Below are 24,300 nucleotides of genomic sequence, written 5' to 3' on the forward strand. Positions count from 1 at the left end.
TTGGTTTTGTCAGCATTTAAAATTTGCATCATTCTGCGTGTGTAGTGATGTGTCATTACGGTTTCAGTTTGTGGGCTAATGATACTGAGCACCTTTTCCTGTGCCTGTTGGGTGTTCACAGGTAGAGTTTCTTTTGTAAAGCAGCTTCCCAATTTGAGCTGTTCGTCTTCTGATTAGGTGATAATTTTTTTTTTTTTTTAATGTATACTGGATGCAGGTCTACTGACAAATCCATGTTTTATAATTTTTTCTCCCAGTTTGTGGCTTGCCTTCTCAAATGCCTTTTGAAGAAGTTTTAAATTTTGCAGTAGTCTAATTTGCTTTCTCTTTCCTGATTTGTACTTTTTGAGTCCTATCTTTAAAAAGAAAATCTCTTCCTATGGTAAAAGTAACAAAGATTTTCTATGTTTTCTCCCCGAAATTTTATAGTTTTAGGTTTTAACATTTAAATGATGTGAGTTCCTTTTTTGGACTCAATGGACATGAGTTTGAGTAAGCTCTGGGAGTTGGTGGACAGGGAGGCCTGGAGTGCTGCAGAGTCAGACACGACTGAGTGACTGACCTGAAGGCAAAGTTGGAGGCTTATTTTTGCATTTATGGCTATCCAACTGGTGCAGCACTGTACGCTGAAATACCCCATGGAAATACCTTGGCACTTTTGTTGAGAGACAACTAAATATGGTTGCATCTGTTTCTAGCTATTTCAGTGTAGTTCCATTGAAAACACTTTAGAACATTTCAACATATGATCTCTGTTACATATTCTTAAAAGATCCCATTAAAAATGTGAAAACTATTCTTAACTCACAGGAAAAACAGGTTGCAGGCCACAGTTGGCTGACCTCTGCTCTATGTATCTACTCTGATGACAACACACACTTGTTGATTTCTATAGTTACAGAGTAAGTCTTGAAATCAAATAGTGTAGCTTGTTCACTTCTCAGGGAATAGGGATTCTGAAACTCACACAAAGCAGCCAAAAAAAAAAAAAAGAATTCTAAATACTGGCAAGGATGTGAAGAAGCTCCAACCCTGATACATTGCCAGTGGGTGTGTAAATGACTCAGCTACTCTGGAAAACAGTATGGCAGTTTCTTATAAAGTTAAACACAGTTCTGCCATATGATTCAGAAATTCCAATTCTGTACATCTACCTAGGAGAACAAAAAATGTTTGACTACACAAAGACACAATCTTTACAGCAGAGTTATTCATAAAATCCTCGAACTAGAAACAATCCAAATATCCATCTACTGGTAATGAACCAACAAAATGTGATATATCCATACAATGGAATACTAGTCAGCAAGAAAATGAACAAATTATTGAAACATGCTAAATCATGGATGAATCTCAAAAATAATATAAGTGAAAGAAGCCAGTCACAAACGACTATATATTATATGCTTCCATTTACATGAAATGTCCAGAAAAGCAAGTCTAAAGGGACATTAAGTAGATGAATGGCTGTTAGGGACCTGGAGATGAATGATCCTTTTAGAGTGATAGAAATGTTCTAAAACTGGATTGCTGTGATGGTTGTATGACTTTATACATTTACTAATAATCACTGACTTACACTTAAAATGGATGTTTTATCATATATAAATTATACCTCAATAAAGTTGTAAAAGAATACCTAATGCTAAGTAAATAGTGAATTTGCAGAATGTTATATTCATTATGATGGAATATATATAAATGTAAAAACATAATATACACATACATATATGTATGGAGTATAATATATACAGTACAATGTGAATTCAGAAACTAGATTCACACCCAGATCAGATATACTAATTGCAACTGGGGAGGGAGGGAGGGTTAGGGCTGAGAACAATTTGTCAAATCTGAAGGAAAAACAAACATGGCAAGATGTTGGCATTTGTCCATTTTGGGTGGTAGATGCATGAGTTTTCCCTAAACCATATTTTTTGTATAAATACTCTCCCATATTTTTTTCAATTAAAAATCAAAACTAAATTAAACCAAAAGCAAACATAAATGATTACCTAGTTCCTTCAATAATTTTAATTCCTTTATGGCTTTAATTCGAATATCAAACACCACCTAAAATAGAGAAATAAACTAATGACTGTGTATAAGTTAAAAACAATGGGAGGAAAGGAAAATGAAGATTATCAGTGTGTGCATATGCAGATTATCTGAGTTACTAATTACCTGACGTGTGACAATTTTTACACACTTGAAAAAAAGTTATTTCCTTTCCTGAAATTTTCCCACAAAGTCAAAGGGAAAAACTTAGATCTCGGTTAAGTTTTTACCAAATTGATAATAACTGGAACAGAAAAGGCCTCCTACAGAAAACTTCAGAAAACTAAAGACATAATAGTAGCAAAAGGCAAAAAAATCAAAAAACAACTCACCTTTCTGATGATAGCAAACAAAAGACACTGTAGACAATCATATTTATGTCAAGAATGATGAATTTAGCGCCAATAAGCATTAATTATATAAAAATGTACTAATCCAAGAGTACTGTTTAAAATTTCTATGTAAATTATCTTATTTTAGACTTTTTTTCTTTTTTAAAAAATTTAGGCTAATTGCCTCTAGGGCACAAAATTGAGGAAATTTAGGGATAAAGAAAATCATAAGACTCTACTTTGCCACCAGTGCCCCCCTCCCAGCTTGTCCCACCACCACTTCTGCTGTGCCAAGATGGAGAAGAGCCTGCAGTAACCAAGGACTGCATCAGCTTCCTGCTCAGGGTCAAGGAGGTAGGTCTCTTGAGCTATGCGGTACTGACGTTATATTATCCCCACTACTGTGCAAACAAATATAAATGCACCTTGAGAAACTGTAATTTTATATAAAAGAAAACATTCTAAGTTTTCAAAATGAAGTTACAGAAAAAAATCTTAGAGACTATATAAATATAAAAAGATGTTTTCTGAAATTCTGTTTAAGGAAACCAGTTTAACAGTGTCATATGGAAAAAAAATGAAGAAAAATCTTTTTTAAGAGCAACTGGCTTTATATAGAGCAGAGTATACTGTAGAGCAATTTTAAGATAAACTTTGTAAAATCCAAACACCAAAGAACACAAAACCAAAACAAATACCTGGCTTAAAAAGTACAGAAAAAACTCTTAAAAATAGCATTTCATAGTTATCAGAGTCAGAAGATTCCATGAACTAATTAAAAAGGTAACTCTCACATTCTAATTCTAGGCTTTGGAGGGGAAAAAAGGCACATAATTTCTTGACATGTGTCAAAGGCTAACAAAGGTAAATAAGCAATAATCAAATGTTACAAATAAAAAGGTGACTCTGAAGAATTATAAGTTTATTGAGATGATTGTTCCAAAAGATTAGGGTACTGCTTTCTAAACAGAATTCTATTAACTAAAAAACTGTCAGCCACACTTATAGTCTACTCACTGTGTTAAGAGTTGCTGATATTTTAACTTGCTCCTCTTCAGATTCTAATTGGCTTAAATTTTTAACTTGGAGCCAGTTGATCTCATTCACAGTATTGATCCCTTTCCCTTGTTTTGTCAACAAACTGTAGGTAAAAAGACATTTTAAAAATGTGTGTTCGCACAGTCCTTTTATGGATCAGAGAGGACTGGAAAATTCATGCTTTTCTTTAGGCATCACTTCCAAACTTTACCTCTTAACATGGCTAATTAAGGTGATCAAGTTCTACTGAGTCGGGCTTTTGAACGCTATCTTTTTAGGGCAGTGTTAGTATTCTACAGAGTCTATATTCATGATTCCAAATATTCTTTGCCTTATACAAATAATTTGTTGCCACATTTTTCAAAGAGAACTGTTGTAATTGAACAATCAGTTGTTAACTTCTACCAGCATACTATAATTACTAGGGGAGCTTGAAAAACGGATTCCCTGGTGGCTCAGACAGTAAAGCATCTACTTGCAATGTGGGAGACCCGGGTTCGATCTCTGGGTCGGGAAGATTCCCTGGAGAAGGAAATGGCAACCCACTCCAGTACTCTTGCCTAGAAAATTCCATGGATGGAGGAGCCTGGTGGGCTACAGTCCATGGGGTGGCAAAGAGCTGGATATGACTGAGCGACTTCACTTTCATACCAAAAGCCCACCCACAGAATCCAGAAGCAGCTTACCAGCAGGACAGCACGCACACTGTGCAGACTGACACCGGGTAAACACTGCATCTAATGGAGCCCACTCACACCATACACACCGTGTATTTGTATTTCTATTACAGAGGTTAAAAAATCTATTATGATAGCAGACGGCAGTGGAGTATCTTGTTCTAACAAGATTTTCCTACAGATAATAGTAAAGGTTCCTGAGGAAGGAGTGACTTCTGATTTTCACAGAGGCACTGAATGGGCCAGCAGAAGGCCTCTTTGGGAGTATGTAACAGAGACCTAGGAGAAGGCAATGGCACCCCACTCCAGTACTCTTGCCCGGAAAATCCCATGGATGGAGGAGCCTGGTAGGCTGCAGTCCATGGGGTCGCTGAGAGTTCGACACGACTCAGTGACTTCACTTTCATTTTTCACTTTCATGCATTGGAGAAGGAAATGGCAACCCACTCCAGTGCTCTTGCCTGGAGAATCCCAGGGATGGCGGAGCCTGGTGAGCTGCCTTCTATGGGGTTGCACAGAGTTGGACACTACTGAAGCGACTTAGCAGCAGCAAGAGAGACCTAAAACACAATTCTACACTTCATTTCAGTTATTCCACAATGGGACTCCACCTTGAGTCAGCAATCCTAAATGTGGCAAAGCTTAAAGCACGAAGATGCTCCCTGAGACCACTTTCAAATAATGAAACACTGGGTAATGACAAGGGTGCTAGCTAAACTATTGAGCACTCACTGTATGCAGACCCGTGCAAGCTCTTACCTCCTTCAGTCCTTACAGGTGTATGAGGCTGCTGCTAACGATTATGCTCATTTCACAGAAGGAGAATCTGAGCACAAAGAGATGAAGTAACTTGCCTACAGTCACATTACTAGTAAGCAAAAAACAAAGCCAGGCAGCTGGCCCCTGAGGCCTTGTCCCTGCCCACTCCTCACATAGGAGCACAGGTGGGTAAACACAACATAGGTTACTATGCAGCCATGAAATGAGGTGTATGAAGAGACTTCAAACATGAGGGGAAAGCAGGATATAACTATTTATCTACAAAATTGTCACTATGGTGTTTAAAAGAAAAAAGTCCTTCAAAACAAAACCCCAATTACTCGAGCGCAGAAAGCTGACAGAGGCGGACACTGCCCGACTGGTACAGGGATGCTGTTGTGGGGCTCCTGTTTTCACCCCCTGTATTTCCCAGGTCCTAAAAAACAGATATTGCTTTCTAAAAAGAAATATATAATAAAAGTTTAAATTAAACAAACAAGGCGGGCAAATAAGTGTCTGGAAAACACTTGTTGAAAAGAGAGTGGTTTAAGTGTAACACAAAATAAACACAGTTCACAAATGCCCTGCTTCTCCAAGTCACAGCCACTAACACATAATAATACAGAGCCTCTGTAATCCAAGTGCATTCACAGCACTGATAAAGCAGGAGACTGACCCACTGGTCATAACCTAAAGTCTTCAGCGTGTGGAAACGGGGGGGCTGACGGTATATGACACACTGATCACAGAAATGTCCTGGCACAGACATGGGTAACAAAAATGAAGAGAAGAAGCACTTCTAAATTTCAAATGTGACTCACAGGAATCGAGGGTGTAACTCCCCACATAACTGCCCTACCTGGGCAGCTGGAGGATGGCAAACAGATTCTAACAAAAAACTCAACTGCCTTCTGAGATTCTTGTGACAAGACAGACAAGTCATAATACCCTCCTCAAGAAAAATTTCGGGAACTTTCTTTGTGAGAATGTGCCCTCAGTCTTATGATGAGTACTAATTAGAATTATTTGATAGGATTCTGCTTTATTGCCAACTAACCTACACTATATCTAGCCTATACCTATATTATCTAGTTACCACATTTTTCAAATTAAAAACAAAAAGAAATCACATTATCATTTTTTTCCAGGTTGCCTAACCAAGAACATTCCTATTTATGATATATAGAACACAATGTCTAGAAATAAAAAGAAACATCTAACTCTTCTCATTATTAACATAAAGCTTTAGAGTTCTAAGAGGTAGCACTGTAACTAAAGTTAACTTTAAGAAGCATTCTCTCTTTAGCATGTTACCTGTTACCATCATTAGAGCCCTGGATTAAAACTGAGCTTCCGTTTCTGAGGCCTTGCTCTCTGAATGTCTTTTTCAAGTCTTCCTTGGGAATGGTGGTCCAGTTCTCTTCACCTCTAGATTCAGTGCTGTTGATTAAGATGACTCCCTCTGGAATTGCTAGGGCTGTGAATACAGTGCCTATTTCCGCATTAGATGGAAAGACATGTGAAGATTCTATCAACTGCTGACACTCCTCTCCCTCACTGCTTGTTGCTACATGAAGAACATTTAAAAGCAGAGGTTCACAGTCGCTACCGGTTGGAATCTGGATTCCGCCAACCTACAACAATATCAAGTCAATCGTTAGTACAGTTCATATTGGCCAAAGTTAAATCAACATAGTAATGCAGTAAAAGACGTTTGTAGAATAATCCTCTTTTTCAAGTGAAATAAAGTTTTCACAAAATCTCTTTCAAGTATCAGAGCACAACTTTAGATTTTGAAGCTGTTTCTTAGCCATCGTTTACTTTTTAGGAGATAGATCACAAGTGAAGACAGACATGTGAGTCCTCAGAGGCGGTAAAGACATGAGGAGGACCAAGGAGAGTCCGTGGAGGGGTGAGACGCTCCTCACCCCTTTCTCGACTGGGCTCCCTTAGTCACCTCCACCTCTACTCAGTATAGCGTCCCGCCCTGCTGAGTCCTCATTCCGAGCCTGGACAGACCCTCCTGGGCACTGAGCTCAGTGCAGTGACTTACACCTCGTGCCTGAAGGACACAGACGGATTACTCAGCTTTGTGTCTAGCTTCTGACACACAGCCTGGCCCCATGGAGATGTTCTACAACTATCCCTGAACATATGACCAGCACGGACTGGACTTAGAATTTATTGGACATTTCAGCAGTTTTCTAATATATGTGCTGTCACATATACTGAATAAAATTTTATCATAATAACTTAAAACATATCCAAAACTCTCAGGACATTTCTTCAACACTTATTTACCTCCACCCCATTCCATACAAAGATATCTTCTCCATCAGCGATTTCAATTTCACACAGTGTCAGGTCATCTCCTAGGAAGATGAGATTATCAGTGAAATTGTTCTTATGATCCTCAAAAAGAAAAAAATATTTAAAGACAGAGTTGAGATACAAACATTTGTCTGAAAAAGCATTCTCATTAAGGAAAATTAAGAAAAAGGAATTATGGCTATTATACTGATATTATTTTTATCTTTATTCCTTCCATCATGCTTTTTACTTTTTTTCTCCTCATTTTCATTTTATGCAAGCATGTTCTCCAAAATTTTTGTGGGCATGATAGCAGGAAAAAAGAATCAATATAAAAGGTCAACTGTACTTGACAATGTGAACACAGAAGACTTACACATCACACGGTCCTCACTCCACCACTAATTAGCTGCATGTCCTTGCAGACTTCAAGCCTCTATGCTCAGTTTTCTCATTTATGAAATGGGGATATAAGAATTTTGTGAAATCAAATGAGAATTTATACAAACACTTGTCTTAGTCTTTGGCTCCATAAGTCCAAGATAAATGTTACTGCTGTTACTGCTATTAATGTTTTGTTATTATTTAAAGGAAGTACTTAAGCTCTTAAAGTACTTTTGTCTTGTTACCAAATCTGAAGTTGAGAACTGGGTAAAAAAACCAAGCCATATTAAATATTTAAATAGTTTCAAACCATTTTGCTCAGAAGTTTGTGGTAATATAAAAAAAATTTCCAAAGCTTTAAAATTTTTCTTAAGGTGCTAAGAAAAGTAGTAGGTAGGGGGAAACTGGCCAAGACTAGAAAATCATATAAGCCCCACAAAAAATGCAAATATACAAAATAAGATGCTGTGTCTTAATATTTATCTTACCATTAAGTGTCTGGCAAACATGAAGTCCTGCTGGTACAAACTTTGCAACACTAAGAACCATATCTCCTTCCCAAAATTCTAACAGCTGCAGAATATGAATGAAAGAAAAGAAGACAATGAAAAATAACAGAGATTACTTTTCCAGATTAAATAAGGAAGAGCACTGTGCCAATTTCTTTATGTAGCTGATACAAACAAATACGACAATGCCTACCCAGCATTAAAAATGGGGGAAGAAGGCATTTTTCATCATTAACTTAGTCAAATCCAAAGACAGTTAATCTCACATCCATTAATGATGAAAGAACCTTGACATACACAAAGAGCACAGTGACCTTCTCAACAACATCCATTTCTACTTAATTTACTGGAAGACCACTTTTATCAGAAGGCAAAGTGATCTGTGTGCCAGCCCAGGAATCCTGGTCCCAAAGAACAAAAGTTATGTGTTTAATCAGCCCTATTCAGGGAGCAGCAGCACACGTGAATATTCTTGCTTCTTGAAAGGAATGTCTCCCTTTGTGAATTTAAGAAGCGGCACTACCACTTTATTCAATACATTAGCAGGGATTTTTTTACGTTTCTAGCTCCAGGAGTCTAAGGACTGTGGCAACCTCACCAAAACAACATCACTCATAAAGGTCAGTCCTATTCAGCCTCTCTCCACAGTATTACAAGACAGTTCTCTTAAAAAGAAATTTCAGGGACTTCCCTGGTGGTTCAGTGGCCAAGACTCCGCACTCCCAATGCAGGGGGTCCAGGTTTGATCCCTGGTCAGGGAACTAGATTCTACATGCCACAGCTAAGAGGTTGCATGCTGTAACCTGGCCCAGACTAATAAACAAATAATAATAATAATGAAAAGAAACTTCATACCCACACATGATTACTTAACTGTGTCAGTCACACAGACTCCTGCCTGTGGGTTAATTCTAAGATAACAGAGTGTATGCGGGTGTACAGTGCACACTCAGTCGCATCTAACTCTTTGTGACCCCAAGGACTGTAGCCTGCCAGGCTCCTCTGTCCATGGGATTTCCCAGGCAAGAATACTGGAGTGGCATTATTAGAGAAATACAAATCAAAACCACAGTGAGGTATCATTTCACACTGGTCAGAATGGCTGCCATCAAAAAGTCTATAAACAATAAATGCTGGAGAGGGTGTGGAGAAAAGGGAACCCTCTTACACTGTTGGTGGGAATGCAAACTGGTACAGCCACTATGGAGAACAGTGTGGACATTCCTTAAAAAACTGGAAATAGAACTGCCATATGACCCAGCAATCCCACTGCTGGGCATACACACTGAGGAAACCAGAACTGAAAGAGACACATGCACCCCAATGTTCATCACAACACTGTTTATAATAGCCAGGACATGGAAGCAACCTAGAAGTCCATTGGCAGACAAATAGATAAGGACGTTGTGGTACATATACACAATGGAATATTACTCAGCTATAAACAAGAATACATTTGAGTCATTTCTAATGAGGTGGCTGAAACTGGAGCCTATTATACAGAGTGAAATAAATCAGAAAGAGAAACACCAATATAGCATATTAATGCATATTTATGCAATTTAGAAAGATGGTAACGAAGATCCTATATGCAAGGCAGCAAGAGACACACAGATGTAAAGAAGAGTCTTTTGGACTCTGTGGGAGAAGGCGAGGGTGGGATGACTTGAGAGAATAGCATTGAAACATGTATATTACCATATGTGAAACAGATGACTAGTGCAAGTTTGATGCATGAAGCAGGGCACTCAAAGGTGGTGCACTGGGACAACCCAGAGGGATGGGATGGGGAGAGTGGGAGGGGCGTTCAGGATGGTGGGATACATGTGCACCCATGGCTGACTCCTGTCAATGTATGGCAAAACCACCACAATATTGTAATTATCCTCCAATTAAAATGAGTTAATTAAAAAAAAAAATACTGGAGTGGGCTGCCCTTTCCTTCTCCAGGGGATCTTCCTGACCCTGGGATCGAACTAGTGTCACCTGCATACGCTGCACTGGCAGGTGGATTCTCACCACTGCACCACCCGGCCAGCCCTGCGGTAACAGAGATGCACACTGTGAAACACGAAGAGCACGGCTGGCTGGATTTCAGCATCACGGCAGGGACTAAGGCCTTCTCCGCTTGAAACGCTACCCCAAGCAGGGCCAATCCCCAAGTCTGCCTATATCAACACTGTCAGGATTGGCTCAGAAATAAACTTTTAATGGGAAAGTTCAGAAGTATTAGACAATTTTAGAAATCCTGATCCTATATTAAAATATCATTCAAATCAACTAAAGTTAAAGAAGAAATCGCCTGCTTTTCTTTGTACAAAGGGAAACTCAAAAGAAAGCTAATAATTTTGATAAATGATACAATTTTTCAGAAAATTAATTAATTTCTATGGGGGAGCGCTTCCATTTTCTACTGCTCTTTTCCTTGACAGGATGTAGTGTGGGGTAAAGTAAAATTAAGAAAAAGAAACAGTAGGGAAACCAAGGCTGGAGTCCGAGCTCTACTGCGAACTAATGTCTGACCATAGGCAAGCCATTACATCACTTTAAGTCACAATTTCTTCATCTTTAAAATGGGGCTATCTTGTCCTCCTGAAGTTGAAGAATCAAATGATACAATTTTATATGAAAGCACTGTAAGCAAAATAAAGAGCACTATTGTTGTTGTCATTAAAATACAACTGGATAAATTATTTGCAGACCATTATTATAACCATGTTTGTTTTAGTAGACGTTTTCCTTCCCTTATAAATCTTGTTAATAAATGTTAGTTCACAATGAAAGCAAGAAAAGTTAGTTGCTTTTGTTTAGTGGCTCTTGGTTTTAGGCAACATAATTATCTATCTTTTTACTCCTTTTAAAAAGCAATTCTTTAATTTATTTTCCCTGAAACAGACAACCTTATACTCTTTCTCTCCTCCAAATTAAATACACCAGGCTTGCTTCTTCTCTGAAAATGTGCTGACAGGACCCTTTGAGTCTTGACTGTGAAGAAGAGCTCTTTAAAAACACGGACAAGTGAAGGGAGACATTTGGGCCATCCCTCTATGGAAGTGGCAGATGTAGGATTTTTCTAAGCTGCTGTGAAAAATAAATAGCTGAATCCTAAACAGAAGTTTAAAAAGGAAAATCCAGCTTGAGATGGATCTTAATGTCTGTTAAGAGGAAGTGAGGCTAAATTACCTGAAATATTGATTGTCGAAGATCTCCTAAAGTTTTCCTTTTATCAAAGGTCAAATCCCACATGCTTTCTGTTTGAGACACTACTGGATGGAGAGCCCCATTGAAGAAATGATAATGGGGGCCAAGGTGGAGATGCAATTCAACAGTATTGTTTGTAGAATCACATTCTGCCCTTTAAAGAGGCATAAGAAACACATAAATGCCATGCTTTTATAAAAGATACTGTTTTATCTCAAACCAAAAATATCTGATTTACAATATAAAGAAGTTCTCCACTTAAGTAATTATAATTAACATTCTTTTCTTCCATGCTCCAAGAGGTCTCATTTCAGTTTCTCAATTAATAGCTCTGTCACCGTGAATTCCAAGGATAATGGTTTTAATGTATGCTGTGCAGTGTTACTCTGAACAAATATTGACACTTGAAATCTTCCAATGCTGAGATTATCATTACGAGCAAAATGCTGGAAACATGCTCCTAAACCGTGGTAAGCGCTGTGGCCCGCCTGCTGCATTCTTTCTGGAACTATTAGCAATCGCCTGCCACTCTTCCCCAGTAGCATACTGGACACCTTCTGACCTGGGGAGTGCATCTTGCGGTGTCATATCCTTTTGCCTTTTCATATTGTTCATGGGGTTCCTGTGGCAAGAGTACTGGAGTGGTTTGCCATTTCCTCCTCCAGTGGACCACGTTTTGTCAGAACTCTCCACCATGACCCGTCCGTCTTGGGTGGCCCTGCACGGCATGGCTCATAGTTTCATTGAGTTACGCAAGCCCCTTCGCCACGACAAGGCTGTGATCCATGAAGGGGTTCCAACTTCTATTTTCCTCCTTCCTTCCACTAGACCTGACAGACTCTCCCATAAACTATCTGAAGTCAGCCTCACGATCCCTGGAGTCTACTCTCTCCAGGTCATATGTCCTCCGCAGCAGCCCTGCATCTGCTACATGTCTGAATCCATGGAGCTTCTGTGAGGCACTACACCAGAAACACCAGAGCTCAGCCAATGGAGAGCTAGATGACTCATCTGTAGCCTCCACTCAGGTACCTCAGGCACAGATCTGTGAATGCGGTCAAACGACACATTAGCTTTTGATGACCACAGTATAAAGCTTAGTGCTGGCTGACTAAAAACCCCCTGGGTTGTTCCTGTTTTTAATACTAACTGCTAATCCACACCACTCATGGAGGTTGGTTATTTTTCACACTTCAGATATTTGACTCTGATAAATTTTTATATTTTTAGTGCCTTGATTTTTATTGAGATCTATTTCCTTTGATCTTAATTTGCTGTTCAATCAATTTATTTTTTCTCAGCTTCAAATCAATGATAAAAATGTTGAACACATACCTGCTATGTATGCAGCCCCTTGGGTCTCTAAGGAGACTGTAGGAACATCCATTTCCCTAATCCAGTACCCTATGGACCCACCAACCCAGAAAACAAATAAAAAACCAGTTCTTCATGGTCCAAGGTTAGACCTCAAGAGAAAAATGTTGAGATCATCAAGTTCTCACAAATCATCCATTTAATAATCCATTGTAGGTTTTCGCCCAAGACTGACATTAAGCCAAACAGTCTGCAGACCCCACATTTCCTCCCTTTTGCCTATCTCTGGTGTGCTGTCACTACAGGCCAGTTCTCCAAAACTACTTACACATGAGGGGGAATTTTCACAACAGACTCTGTGTCGAGGAAATAACTCAATCAGTACAATCGAGTGCTCAGATTTCTCTAGTTTTCTTAGACTTTGATCCCTACTTAACAATGGCCATTTAAGTGTCATTATTTCATCACTCTCACAGATAAGGGTAATTTCAAAGTAAAAGATACTCTCAGTATTAAAATTCAGCAGCTAATAACAAGACATTGGCATTAAATAGTTGACTTTTTTCTTCTTTAATTTTCATTACTGAATACTTAAGACATCAATTAGGTCTTTGCTCCCCAGAAAAACCATTCAAACTTTAAAAGTAACTTAAAGTTACCTTTTTATTTGTAGTTCAATGTTAGCTGCATCCATTTCACTCAGCAAATGACATGGAACCTTGTACCGTGGGTTAGCTCGAGCTGTGAACAAAACTTTTCATTAACTTGTGCTGACTAAATAAAATCTGGGTGCTGAAAAGGAAGTATAGAAAACCTTAAAGGACCATGCTGGGAGCTAGGAAAGCTTCTACAATCTGTGTGAATACAAATTTTCTCTGGATCTTAGTTTTCCCATCTGTAAATTGAAAATATTAAAACATAAAAAGGTAAACAGTTCTTTAAGCCAAGCTAGAGAATTCCATTTCTTCAACTCTTTTTAAACATACTTTTTAAAAAGAACATGTGCTATTTTCTTCCTGATACCAAATGATCATTATAAATAAAAGTTCTAGAAATGTTTTTTAATGTAAAAGAAATAAATAGCACCTATAATCATACTCTTAGGGAATACTGCTAAAATGTGATCTATATACTTTTTTTTTGGAGGATCTATATGTACTTCTGGTGTTTATTCTACACAGTGTGTCTGTACACACACACACACACATCCCACATCTATTTAAAGCAACTGAGATTATAGTCAACAAACATATAACTCGCTTTTTCATTTAATACACTGTGAATATTTTTCCAAAGCTTTAAATGACTGCATGGTAGCCCATTCTATAAATAGCTTAATTAATCCATTTCTGTTGGACATTCGGGTGATGTCCAGTTAGTCATTATTACAAAGTAACAGGGGTAACGAGTATCTCTGAACAGCTCGTTATTTCAAAACAAATCTGTACAATTATTGGCTTAAGGTTTTTAAATACATATAACCAAAGCGGTTGTATTACTTTATATACCTACCAAATGTAGAGGAAGTGCTAACTGTTGAGAACCAGATTAACAGAAATACTTGATTTGGGAGGATAAAAGTCACTCACTGCTGTTATGATTCATGTTTTTTGGTTATGGGCTAGATAGATCTTTTTTGGCAGTTTATTGGTTGTTCTTATTTCTTCTTTTGTACATTATTTATATCCTTTTTCCAATTCACTACTGAGCAGAATGGAATAAATGTAAGTGCAGTCTACAGACAGGGAAGATAAATCTGTCACATATCTTTCTGTTTCCACTAGCCTGTCATCTGCCTTCTGGCGTTGTGTAATAGGGCTAATGTGGGCTTCCCTGGCAGCTCAGGTGGTAAAGAGTTTGCCTGCAACTCAGGAGGCCAGGTTCAGTCCCTAGGTTGGGAAGATCCCCTGGAGAAGGGAATGGTTACCCACTCCAGTATTCTTGCCTGGAGAATTCCATGGCCAGAGGAGTCTGGCAAGCTATAGTCCAAGGGGTCACAAAGTGTCACAAGTGTTAGTCACAACTAAGTGACTAACACTCATAGACAGTTAAGGTTTGCATCACTTTTCCTTCATTTTTTTGGTTGCTTTCAAGCTAAGAAAGGTCTTTTCTATCTTAAGATCAGAAAAATATCTACATTTTATACATTTTAAGGCTTCTTTTTTACATAGACATTAAAGGAAGTATAATTTCATGAAAGGGATAAATATAATCACTTGTACTAACTGTTAATTCAAGTGATTAGCAACTAACCAACTTCTCAGTTGTATTTACAGAGTAATTCATTTTCCCCCTATTTATCTGAAAGGCTACCTTTTTATGGATTAAAATCCTAAAAATACTTAGATCAGCTTCTGGGCTTATTGCTCAATGATCTGTCTACCTCTGCATTAGTGCTACACTGTCTTAATTACTACAGCATTATTTACACTGATAAGAGTAAATTTTCCTTTAGCATTCTCTCTTCAGTTTTCATTATCTTTTGAGGTGAATTTTAGAATCGTTTTGCCAAGTTCCATCCCTTTAACCCCCTAAAAAACCATCAAGACTTTGGCTAGACCTTTATTTAAATTCTAAAAACATATTCAAAAGCAGAGACATTACTTTGTCCTCAAAGGTCCGTCTAGTCAAGGCTATGGTTTTTCCAGTGGTCATGTATGGATGTCAGAGTTGGACTATGAAGAAAGCTGAGCACCAAAGAATTGATGCTTTTGAACTGTGGTGTTGAAGAAGACTCTTTGAGAGTCCCGTGGACTGCAAGGACATCTAACCAGTCCACCCTAAAGGAAATCAGTTCTGGGTGTTCATTGGAAAGACTGATGCTAAAGCTGAAACTCCAGTACTTTGGCCACCTCATGAGAAGAGTTGACTCAATGGAAAAGACTGATGCTGGGAGGGACTGGGGGCAGGAGGAGAAGAGGACGACAGAGGATGAGATGGCTGGATGGCATCACCGACTTGATGGACATGAGTTTGAGTGAACTCTGGGAGTTGGTGATGGACAGGGAAGCCTGGCGTGCTGCAAGTCGGACACGACTGAGCAACTGAACTGAACTGAACTGAAGCTAACTGGAAAACTGTCACTTAGTACATATTCTAATTATGTACACTGAAGTTCAATTCAGTGAAAAAAACAATATGTCATCTGAAAAAAACTGATATATATTTCTACAATTGTGAATTCAATTTTTCTTCAATATTTTTTATCAGAACGATTACCATATTTTTTTCCCCTCAGGGGAAAAAACCTTTCTGGTCAATAGAACCATTACATAATTGTTACTGTTTCAGGTCCAGAGAGTTAATTTCCTTTGATTCATTGCAAATCAGTAACTACTTTATTTTTATTCTTTATAAAAATGATCACTATTCTCATTATCCAAGAACAGTATCCTCATCTGTAATCATAGATACGTTTCAATCTAAACAGCTTTCCTAGTTAGGATTTTTCACTTTTGCATAAATTCTGGGAAGTGATTTAAAAATAGTCTTACAGACTAATTAATGTTAGTAGCTTAAGCTCAAAAATTTATCATTGTGGATCTCAGTGTTTAACCTCCACCACGGTATCAGTTCTCTTAGAAGATTCAGCAAAGAGGGCTTCAGAGATACTTCAACTGCTTAAAAACTTATTACCTTGAGGAAAAGGAAAAAAGAAAATAAAAGGGAACACATGAAAATAAGACCAAGGCCAATTGCAACCCAATGACAACACATGCTCGAACTGCAGAGACAAGCCTGAATGAAGAACAATTGTGTCTGCTCTGCCCACACAACAAGAAAACATGATGTGATCCAAGGAAATGCCATTGTGAAAATCTAACTATGGCCTCATATTATTACCCGGTGAAAAAAAACAGAAATATATCATCTTTTTAAAATGACAAAATGTTGACTTTCTGGTATAGTTCTAGTTAACTTGAAAATATTTTAAATATTCCAAGAGTAAAACTTCTTCTAAAAGGGCAAAACTTCAAATAGCACTCAATATTTATCTTCTATAGTCATCAACTTAAACAAAAAGGGACATTTATCTTGCCATACCTTCAGGGGGTCTCTGTAACTGGGATTTCCGATAAAACAGCATGTAGGCACTTTCTTTTCCTTGAAATTGCTGTTCAATATCCTTTTCCTTGATTGGTTGGACTCTGGAATCATTTATATCAAACCAGTGGGGACGGGAGGGCCCATCATTTAACTTTAAGGGTTCTGAAGTAAGAGTCTTGAAAAGTCGTTGATCATTTCTTTGGATATCAGACTCAACCTGGAGAGAAGAGTCCTTCAATAGACGAACTGTACTTTCATCTGAACTGAGCAGAAATATCTGAGAATGAAGCTGCAAAAACTGTACAGAAACAAAAAATAAACATTAGGTTAGCAAAAAAAATTTTCATTGACATGATTAAAAAATGTTTCCTTTCTGTGTATGTCAACTTTTTGGCCTGGCCAGTTAAGAGGGAAAAAAATTTCATTTGGGCCATAATAAAACATTTAATAAAAACCAGAGTGCTTTCTGTTGAACAGTCTAATAGCTATATCCAGGGAGAAATCTGCCATGACACAATCTTTTTTAGTGTTTTGGGTTTTTTTGGACATTCCTACCCCTGGACCCTAGCCTCTCAGCACATGCCCTGTGATGACACAATCTTAAACATGTTTTAATTATATCTCAATAACTGTTTTAATGCTGTTTTAAAAAGTCTTTACTGAAACAGATTACATAAACACTTTCAAAATGTTTAAAGCAATCCAAACAAAGCACAAAACAAAGGAAATTACACAATGAAGCATCATAGAAGATAATCCTTACAAAAGTATGGGATATAGTCATAATTACAAGCTTACATGAATTAAATTAAGTATTGTCTTTCCTGGAAGCTGACAGGCTAGCTCAAGAAATCAAAACATTGAAAGGTTAAGTCATAATCTCAAAGATGCTCAAATTCCTCCAACTAAAGGATTAGGAAGAAAAAAAATTTTCTTCCCCAGCCTACCCCATCTTTCCACCCTAATTTCTACATGGCCTGTATCTCTTCCTTTTGTCTCAGCACAAACTACTTCACACAGAAAATCACTTGGGGGCATATGGAACATTTTCTTAGCTTATCGAACAACACAGAAAGGTGATTTTCTCATTTTTCTCTTGGAAAGGAAGAATCTGTAATGATGCATACTCTCTGATCAAACAGATGACCCAGAGGTAATATGTTAACACTATATATAACAGATGGTTTCAGTAATGAATACTTTCCATATAGCAATTTTTCTCTTTGTTCGATAGTTAAAGATTAACTCTTTTAAACTTCAAACTTCAGTGTAGTCTGGTCCCAGTAATGGCAGAGAATTTTATTATTAGAGTAACCCCACTGATTAAAAATCATAAACTTTAAGCAAAATAAAGAAAACAACTGTTTGAAGAGTAACCAATAAGGACAAAGTGGGGGTGGGGGAGTCATAACCCTTCAAAAAAGGAAACGAGCTGGGTGAGCTCCGCACAGACCCGCCACTTTCTAGTCTGCTGCACAGAACGATAGGAAGAGAGTTCAAGTGAAGGGCAGGAGTCTTACTGGACTCAGGAGAATGCCAGAGAGGCAGGAGAGTGAAAGAGAAAATTCCAGAAGTAACCCTATATCAAAACCTACTCCCATCCTTAGCTGACTTTTGAATGGCACATGTACAGTCTGAGACCCAAGGAACCGAGCGGAAAGCAACAGCTGGGAGATCCAAGATATGAGCAGAGATTTTGGCCCCTGCTGCTGGACAGGAAGAGCATGGAGCTGAAGTCCTGCCAAGTCTGAGGCATTCGACAAACACCTCAGGCTTTCCACTGAGATTCTAGAAGGGTCCCATCTTAGGTCAGGGATTCGTAAACTTTTCTGTAAAGGGCTAGACAGTAATAGTTTAGGCTTTGTGGGCTAAGAGGCAAACCTGAGCACCTTTTTAAGCATAACCGTTTGAAAATGTAAAGACAGTTCTTAACTGGGGGCTGTACAAAATAGGGCAGCAATCCCTAGCCTGCCCATGCTTGCTAACCTCTGCCTTAAGAGGGAGGACCATACAGGCCCCAGGACTAACAGCTACTCCCTAGGACTGTCAGCTAAACTACAACAGATCCACCCTACCAAAGCCCCAAATGAAGCTTCCACAGGATCAAGGTGATTCAAAGTTACTTAAGGGTCTGTTAGATTATAATGAAAAACTCTTATACTCCACAGCCTCTAAAACACATCTTCCACAATGTCCAACAAGCAATATAAGAGTATATGGCATGCAAAGAAACAGGACAATGTGATTCATAATAAAGAGATAAGATAGTCAATTCACAAGAGACAAAAAAGTGAATATAGACCCAGAAATAATCCAGATGTTATAATAGTAAAGTTATTGAAATACATAAATTTATAGCAAAGGATGTACAGAGTAGGTTCAAATGTGGAATTACAGCAAAGAAACGAGCATTTTAAATAAGACCTAAGTGAAAAATCTACAGCTGAATAAGATAATAACTGAAACAAAAAAATTCACTGGCTGGGCTTGACAGAAAAGTGGATACAGCAGAAGACAGGTCAATGGAAATTACCCAAATTGGAGCCAAGGGGGAAAACACCCCCCCCCCCCCAACAAAACCCTACGAGAATATCTACGACCAGTGAGGAAATACTGAATAGTCCAATATATATGTAACTGTACGTTTTGAAGAAGAGAGAGATAATAGAGTAGAAAAATAAATTGAAAATATAATGGCCAAAACTGAAGAAAGATTTCAAACCTGAGATATAAAAAAACTTAGCAGATACAAAGCAAATAAACACGAAGAATGCCATACCAAGACACATTACTGTTAAACTGCTAAAGACCAAAGATAAAGAGATGATTTTAAAAGTAAACAGAAAAAAAGACATGTTACATTTAAGTGACACTGACTTCTCAGCCAAAATAAAGGAAGCCAGAACATAATAAAATGACATTTTAAAGTGCTGAAAAAAAACAAATAAAAGCTATTAACCTAAAATCTTACACCCAGCAAGAATGCCATTTAAAAAAATGAAAGCAAAATAAAAATATCAGACAAACAAAAAGTGAGAATACTTTTGCCTGTGGTTCTAGATGCCTGGAAAAACACTAAAGGAAGACCTCTAGGCTGAAGGGAAAGGATATTAGATGTAAACTTGGACATGCAAGAAGGAACAATAAACACCAGAATGGGTAAAATAAAACATGCTTTTTTTTCATTAATTTATTTAAAAGTCATTTAAATGTTTAAAGGAAACACATACATACAAACACATGGTACATTTACAAATAACGGTAAGATACAAGACAACAGCAGAAAAGGATGAGTAGGAAAATGGAATTATACTACTGTAAGCCTCTTATATGGTACATGAAGTGTTACACTATTGGTCTGTAAATTACAATACTAACTTACGTATAGTGCAATCCCTACAGTAAAAAAATTAAAGAACTACAGCCAAGAAGTCAACAGAGGAGACAAAAATAAAACATTAAAAATTACTTGATTAATTCAAAAGGCAAGAAAGAAAAAAAAAGGAACAAAGAATAAGGGAGGCAAATAAAAATCAAATGGTTAGATGATGAATTCAACTCAACTATACAAATACATTAAAAATAAATGGACTGAATATGCTAATTAAAAGGGAGACTATCAAACTCTATTATTTGTTAGAAAACAGATGAACAAAAGAGAAAAACAAATGCAAAGCTGTTTCTTTGAAAAGGTTAATAACCTTGATAAACCCCTAGGCAAGACTGATGAAAAAGAAATCTAAAAAACACAAATTACCAATATCAGAAATGAAATAGGGTCTTATAGATCCTACAGATATTAAAAGGATAATATGGTAGTATTTCAAACAACTTTATGCCAACAAATTTGACACTTTAAGAGGTTAAGCTCCTTAAAAATCACAATTTTCCAAAATCAACAAAAACCAACTTCATACTGTTTACAACAGACACACTTGCATTAGAAAGCTTGGTGCAAAGTAGGTAATAATACCAAACAAAGTAGATTTGAAGGCAGGGACCATGACTCAGATGGTAAAGAATCCACCTGCAATGCAGGAGACCTAGATTCAATCCCTGGGTCAGGAAGATCCTCTGGAGAAGGCAGTGGTTACACACTCCAGGATTCTTGCCTAGAGAATCCCACAGATGGAGGAGCCCAGCAGGATGGGCTAGTCCATGGGTCACAAAAAGTTGGATATGATTAGGCAATGGAGCACAAACTAGTGCTAAGAAGGAAATTATGATTTAAAAGCATGTTTTAAAAAACAACTGAGATACCCACCCAAGAAGCTAGAAAAGGATGATTAAATTAAATCCCAGAGGTGAAAGGGAGGAAATAGCTAAAAATAGAAATCAATGAAGTTGAAAACAGATGAGTAGAAAATAAAGGTAAAAGTTGTTTTTTGAAAAGCTGTTTTATCAAAATTTGATAAGCCCTAAAGAAAGACTTATGAAAAAAGTGAGCAAACACAAATTACTAATTTCAGGAGTGAAAATGAAGAACTTTAGGTCCTACAGACACTAAAAAAGATAATATGAGATATTCTGAACAACTCCATGCCAATAAATTTGACACCATATATAAAAGGACAAATTCTTTTAAAAATATAATTTTCTAAGACAATCCAAGAAGTAACAAAAATGTAAGTAGCTCTACAAACAAATTAAAACCAGAATATAAAAAGCTTCCCATAAAAACATTTCAGGTCTAACTAGCTTTATCAAACATTTAAGAAAGACATAATAATCTACCTCAAGAAAATTCTTTCCAAGAATATAAAAAAGTGAGAATTTCCCTGTTTTGAGTCCTCCCTAACTCTGATAATAAAATCTGACAAAGACACTACAAAAAAGGAAGTTAAAGACTCATGTCTCTCATAAACATAGGCACAAAATCTTAAAACATGAGCCAAACATTTGCCATTTCCTTCTCCAGGAGATCTTCCTGACCCAGGAATTGAACCCGGGTCTCCTGCCTTGCAGGCAGACTCTTTACTGACTGAGCTGCAAAGGAAGCTCAACATAAACAATAGAAATACATAAAACTATGTCATGATCAAATGTGATTTATCCCAGAAATGTAAGATTTGCTTTAACACTGAAAAAAGTCTACAGAATTCACTACATTAACAGAGGAAAAGAAAAGAGCCATGTGGTCACATCAATAAATGTAAACAAACAGCATTTGATAAACTCCAACCTCTATTCAAGATACAACTATCAGCTGCTTATAACACACCCAAAAGGAATCTGGGTTCACTGTGACAAGGGGCATAAAACTTGTGGCCTTCCTATGACCAAATACTCTCTACGTGTCCTCTGCACTTCATGTGGCTGTTGGGCAGGACCAGTGGGACAAGGTTCAATACTGGAAAGAAAGCTGCAGATTTAGTGGGCAAGTTTGCTACTTAGAGTCTGTTCAGCCTATGAATGCGTGGGTCACGAGTGGTCATAGAAATATAAAGGCTTTGAAAGAAAGAGAGATTTCAACTATTTATGCCATTCTGGCAAAGGCAAAACTATGGATACAATAAAAAGATTAGTGGTTGTTAGGAGTCTGGAAGTAAGGGGAGATGAATACACAGAATACAATTTTTTAGTGCAGTGGAAATAACTTTGTATGACATTATAACAATGGATATATGTCATTATACTTTTTTTTTCTAAACCCACAGAATGTAGTACTACTTACTTCATTAGAATGAAACCTAAGATGAACTGTGGACTTTGGTGATTATAACACATCATTAGAGTTCATCCTTGGTTTAGGAAAAACAAGCTAACCAACCAACCACCCTGATGAATGATGTTGATAACATCTATGCATGTTGTGGGGAAGGGGAATATGGGAAACTTCTGTACCTTCTTATTAATTTTGTTATAAAACTGCTCATTAAACTTGTTATACAGATAAGTATACATGTTCTATACATATGTGTTTACTGGACTGTGATGTAAAACGTATTTTTTAGGTCAAAAAAGTTTGCAAGCCACTGTAGTTAAGTTATATTGGCAAATAAAAGCACAAATTAACTTCAAAGAAAAAAGATAAAACTACCAGTCAACTATGAGTAACAGCTATCTTCCTCAAACTTATGAAGAATATTTTTATTTAAAAACAAAACAATAAAGCCCCTTCACAGCTGATAACATACTTAATAGTAAAATACTGAAACACTGATCCAATTGTTTTGATTGAAAACCTAAGACTGTCCATGAACTCAGGGTGAAGTGAAGTGAAGTGAAGTTGCTCAGTCGTGTCCGACTCTTTGCAACTCCATGGGCTGTAGACTACCAGGCTCCTCTGTCCGTGGGATTTTCCAGGCAATAGTCCTGGAGTGGATCACCATTTCCTTCTCCAGAGGATCTTCCCAACCCAGGGATCGAACCCGGGTCTCCCGCATTGTAGACAGACGCTTTACCGTCTGAGCCACCAGGGAAGTCAGGGTAAATAACTTCATTTATGAACTTCGGTCTAATGAAAAGATGAACTTAAACACGGACAGAAGCACGTAAGCACCTTGCTTCTACAAGAAATAGCTCCAAATGTTTACTAAGTGTTTTGTTGCTTTGCTTGTTTTCAGTCAAGTTTTTGTCTCAATTCTGGTATTACCAGCTTTTGCTCATCTTACAGTTGAGGAAACCAGACTGCCAAGTTTAATAGAACTGTGTGTCAAAGATCAAGTGAAATGTGGATGAATGCCAGAAGACATTTCTATAAGATGATAAGCCTCAGAATATGTACTTTGCATATATACAATGGAGTATTACTCAGCTATAAAAAGGAACACATTTGAGTCAGTTCTAATGAGGTGGATGAAACTGGAGCCTATTATACAGAGTGAAGTAAGTCAGAAAGAGAAACACGAATACTGTATATTAATGCATATATATGGAATTTAGAAAGACCGTAAAGATGATCTATGCAAGGCAGCAAAATAGACACAGATGTGAAGAACAGACTTTTGGACTCTGTGGGAGAAGGTGAGGGTGGGATGATTTGAGAGAATAGCATTGAAATATGTATATTACCACATGTAAGAGAGATGACCTGTGCAAGTTCAATGCTTGAAGCAGGGCACTCAAAGCTGGTGCTCTGGAACAACCCAGAGGGATGGAATGGGGAGAGACAGGGGAGAGGGGTTTAGGATAGGGGACACATGTGTACCCATGGCTGATTCATGTTGATGTATGGCAAAAACCACTACAATACTGTAAAGTAATTATCCTCCAATTAAAATTAATTAAAAAAAAAGAATTATGAACTTGGTGACATTTTTTGCTGTTGTGATTAAAAGCACATTCTCTATTCTTCTCTTTCTTAATTCTTGATTCTATGATAAATTACTAAGTCATTTAACTGATTTTTAACCATTAAGAAAAATACTAATTATATTTCTACCTAATTTAAATTTTCTTATGCAAAGAAATTCATGTTGCCAAGATCACAATAAAATTTCTTGGCAATGGAACTTTCTAGAATGATGTCATGAATACCTTTCGCAGTGGTCCATACTGTTTTCGGTACTTCTTATTCCAAGATATTCCTATCTTCTTCAAGAGTTTCTGGCCCAGCTGATCAACGGGAATTAGACTACTCTCCTCCTTATGAAAGAAAGAAAAGTCATTTAAGAAAATCTGGTAAGATTTAAGTGCAATGCTTATGAATTCAAGGGACCAACAGGATTA

General features: G+C 37.4%; 1 protein-coding gene and 1 pseudogene across 1 annotated transcript in view; one reads left to right on the top strand and one right to left on the bottom strand.

Moving 5' to 3' along the window:
* Positions 1-24,300, bottom strand: part of USP40 (ubiquitin specific peptidase 40) — an 84,541-nt gene that overhangs the window by 36,759 nt on the left and 23,482 nt on the right. The window contains exons 10-18 of the mRNA XM_068965420.1: positions 24,109-24,216; positions 16,627-16,927; positions 13,242-13,323; positions 11,251-11,422; positions 8,047-8,131; positions 7,166-7,236; positions 6,179-6,498; positions 3,408-3,531; positions 2,016-2,073 (exon numbers count right to left, since the gene is read on the bottom strand). Of these exons, the coding sequence (XP_068821521.1) occupies positions 2,016-2,073; positions 3,408-3,531; positions 6,179-6,498; positions 7,166-7,236; positions 8,047-8,131; positions 11,251-11,422; positions 13,242-13,323; positions 16,627-16,927; positions 24,109-24,216 (1,321 nt within the window). The remainder of the gene's footprint in view (positions 1-2,015; positions 2,074-3,407; positions 3,532-6,178; positions 6,499-7,165; positions 7,237-8,046; positions 8,132-11,250; positions 11,423-13,241; positions 13,324-16,626; positions 16,928-24,108; positions 24,217-24,300) is intronic.
* LOC138074776 (small nucleolar RNA SNORA11) lies at positions 21,759-21,925 on the top strand (annotated as a pseudogene).

The sequence above is a fragment of the Capricornis sumatraensis genome, chromosome 2 (assembly GCF_032405125.1).
Source record: "Capricornis sumatraensis isolate serow.1 chromosome 2, serow.2, whole genome shotgun sequence".
NCBI classification, from domain to species: Eukaryota; Metazoa; Chordata; class Mammalia; order Artiodactyla; family Bovidae; genus Capricornis; species Capricornis sumatraensis.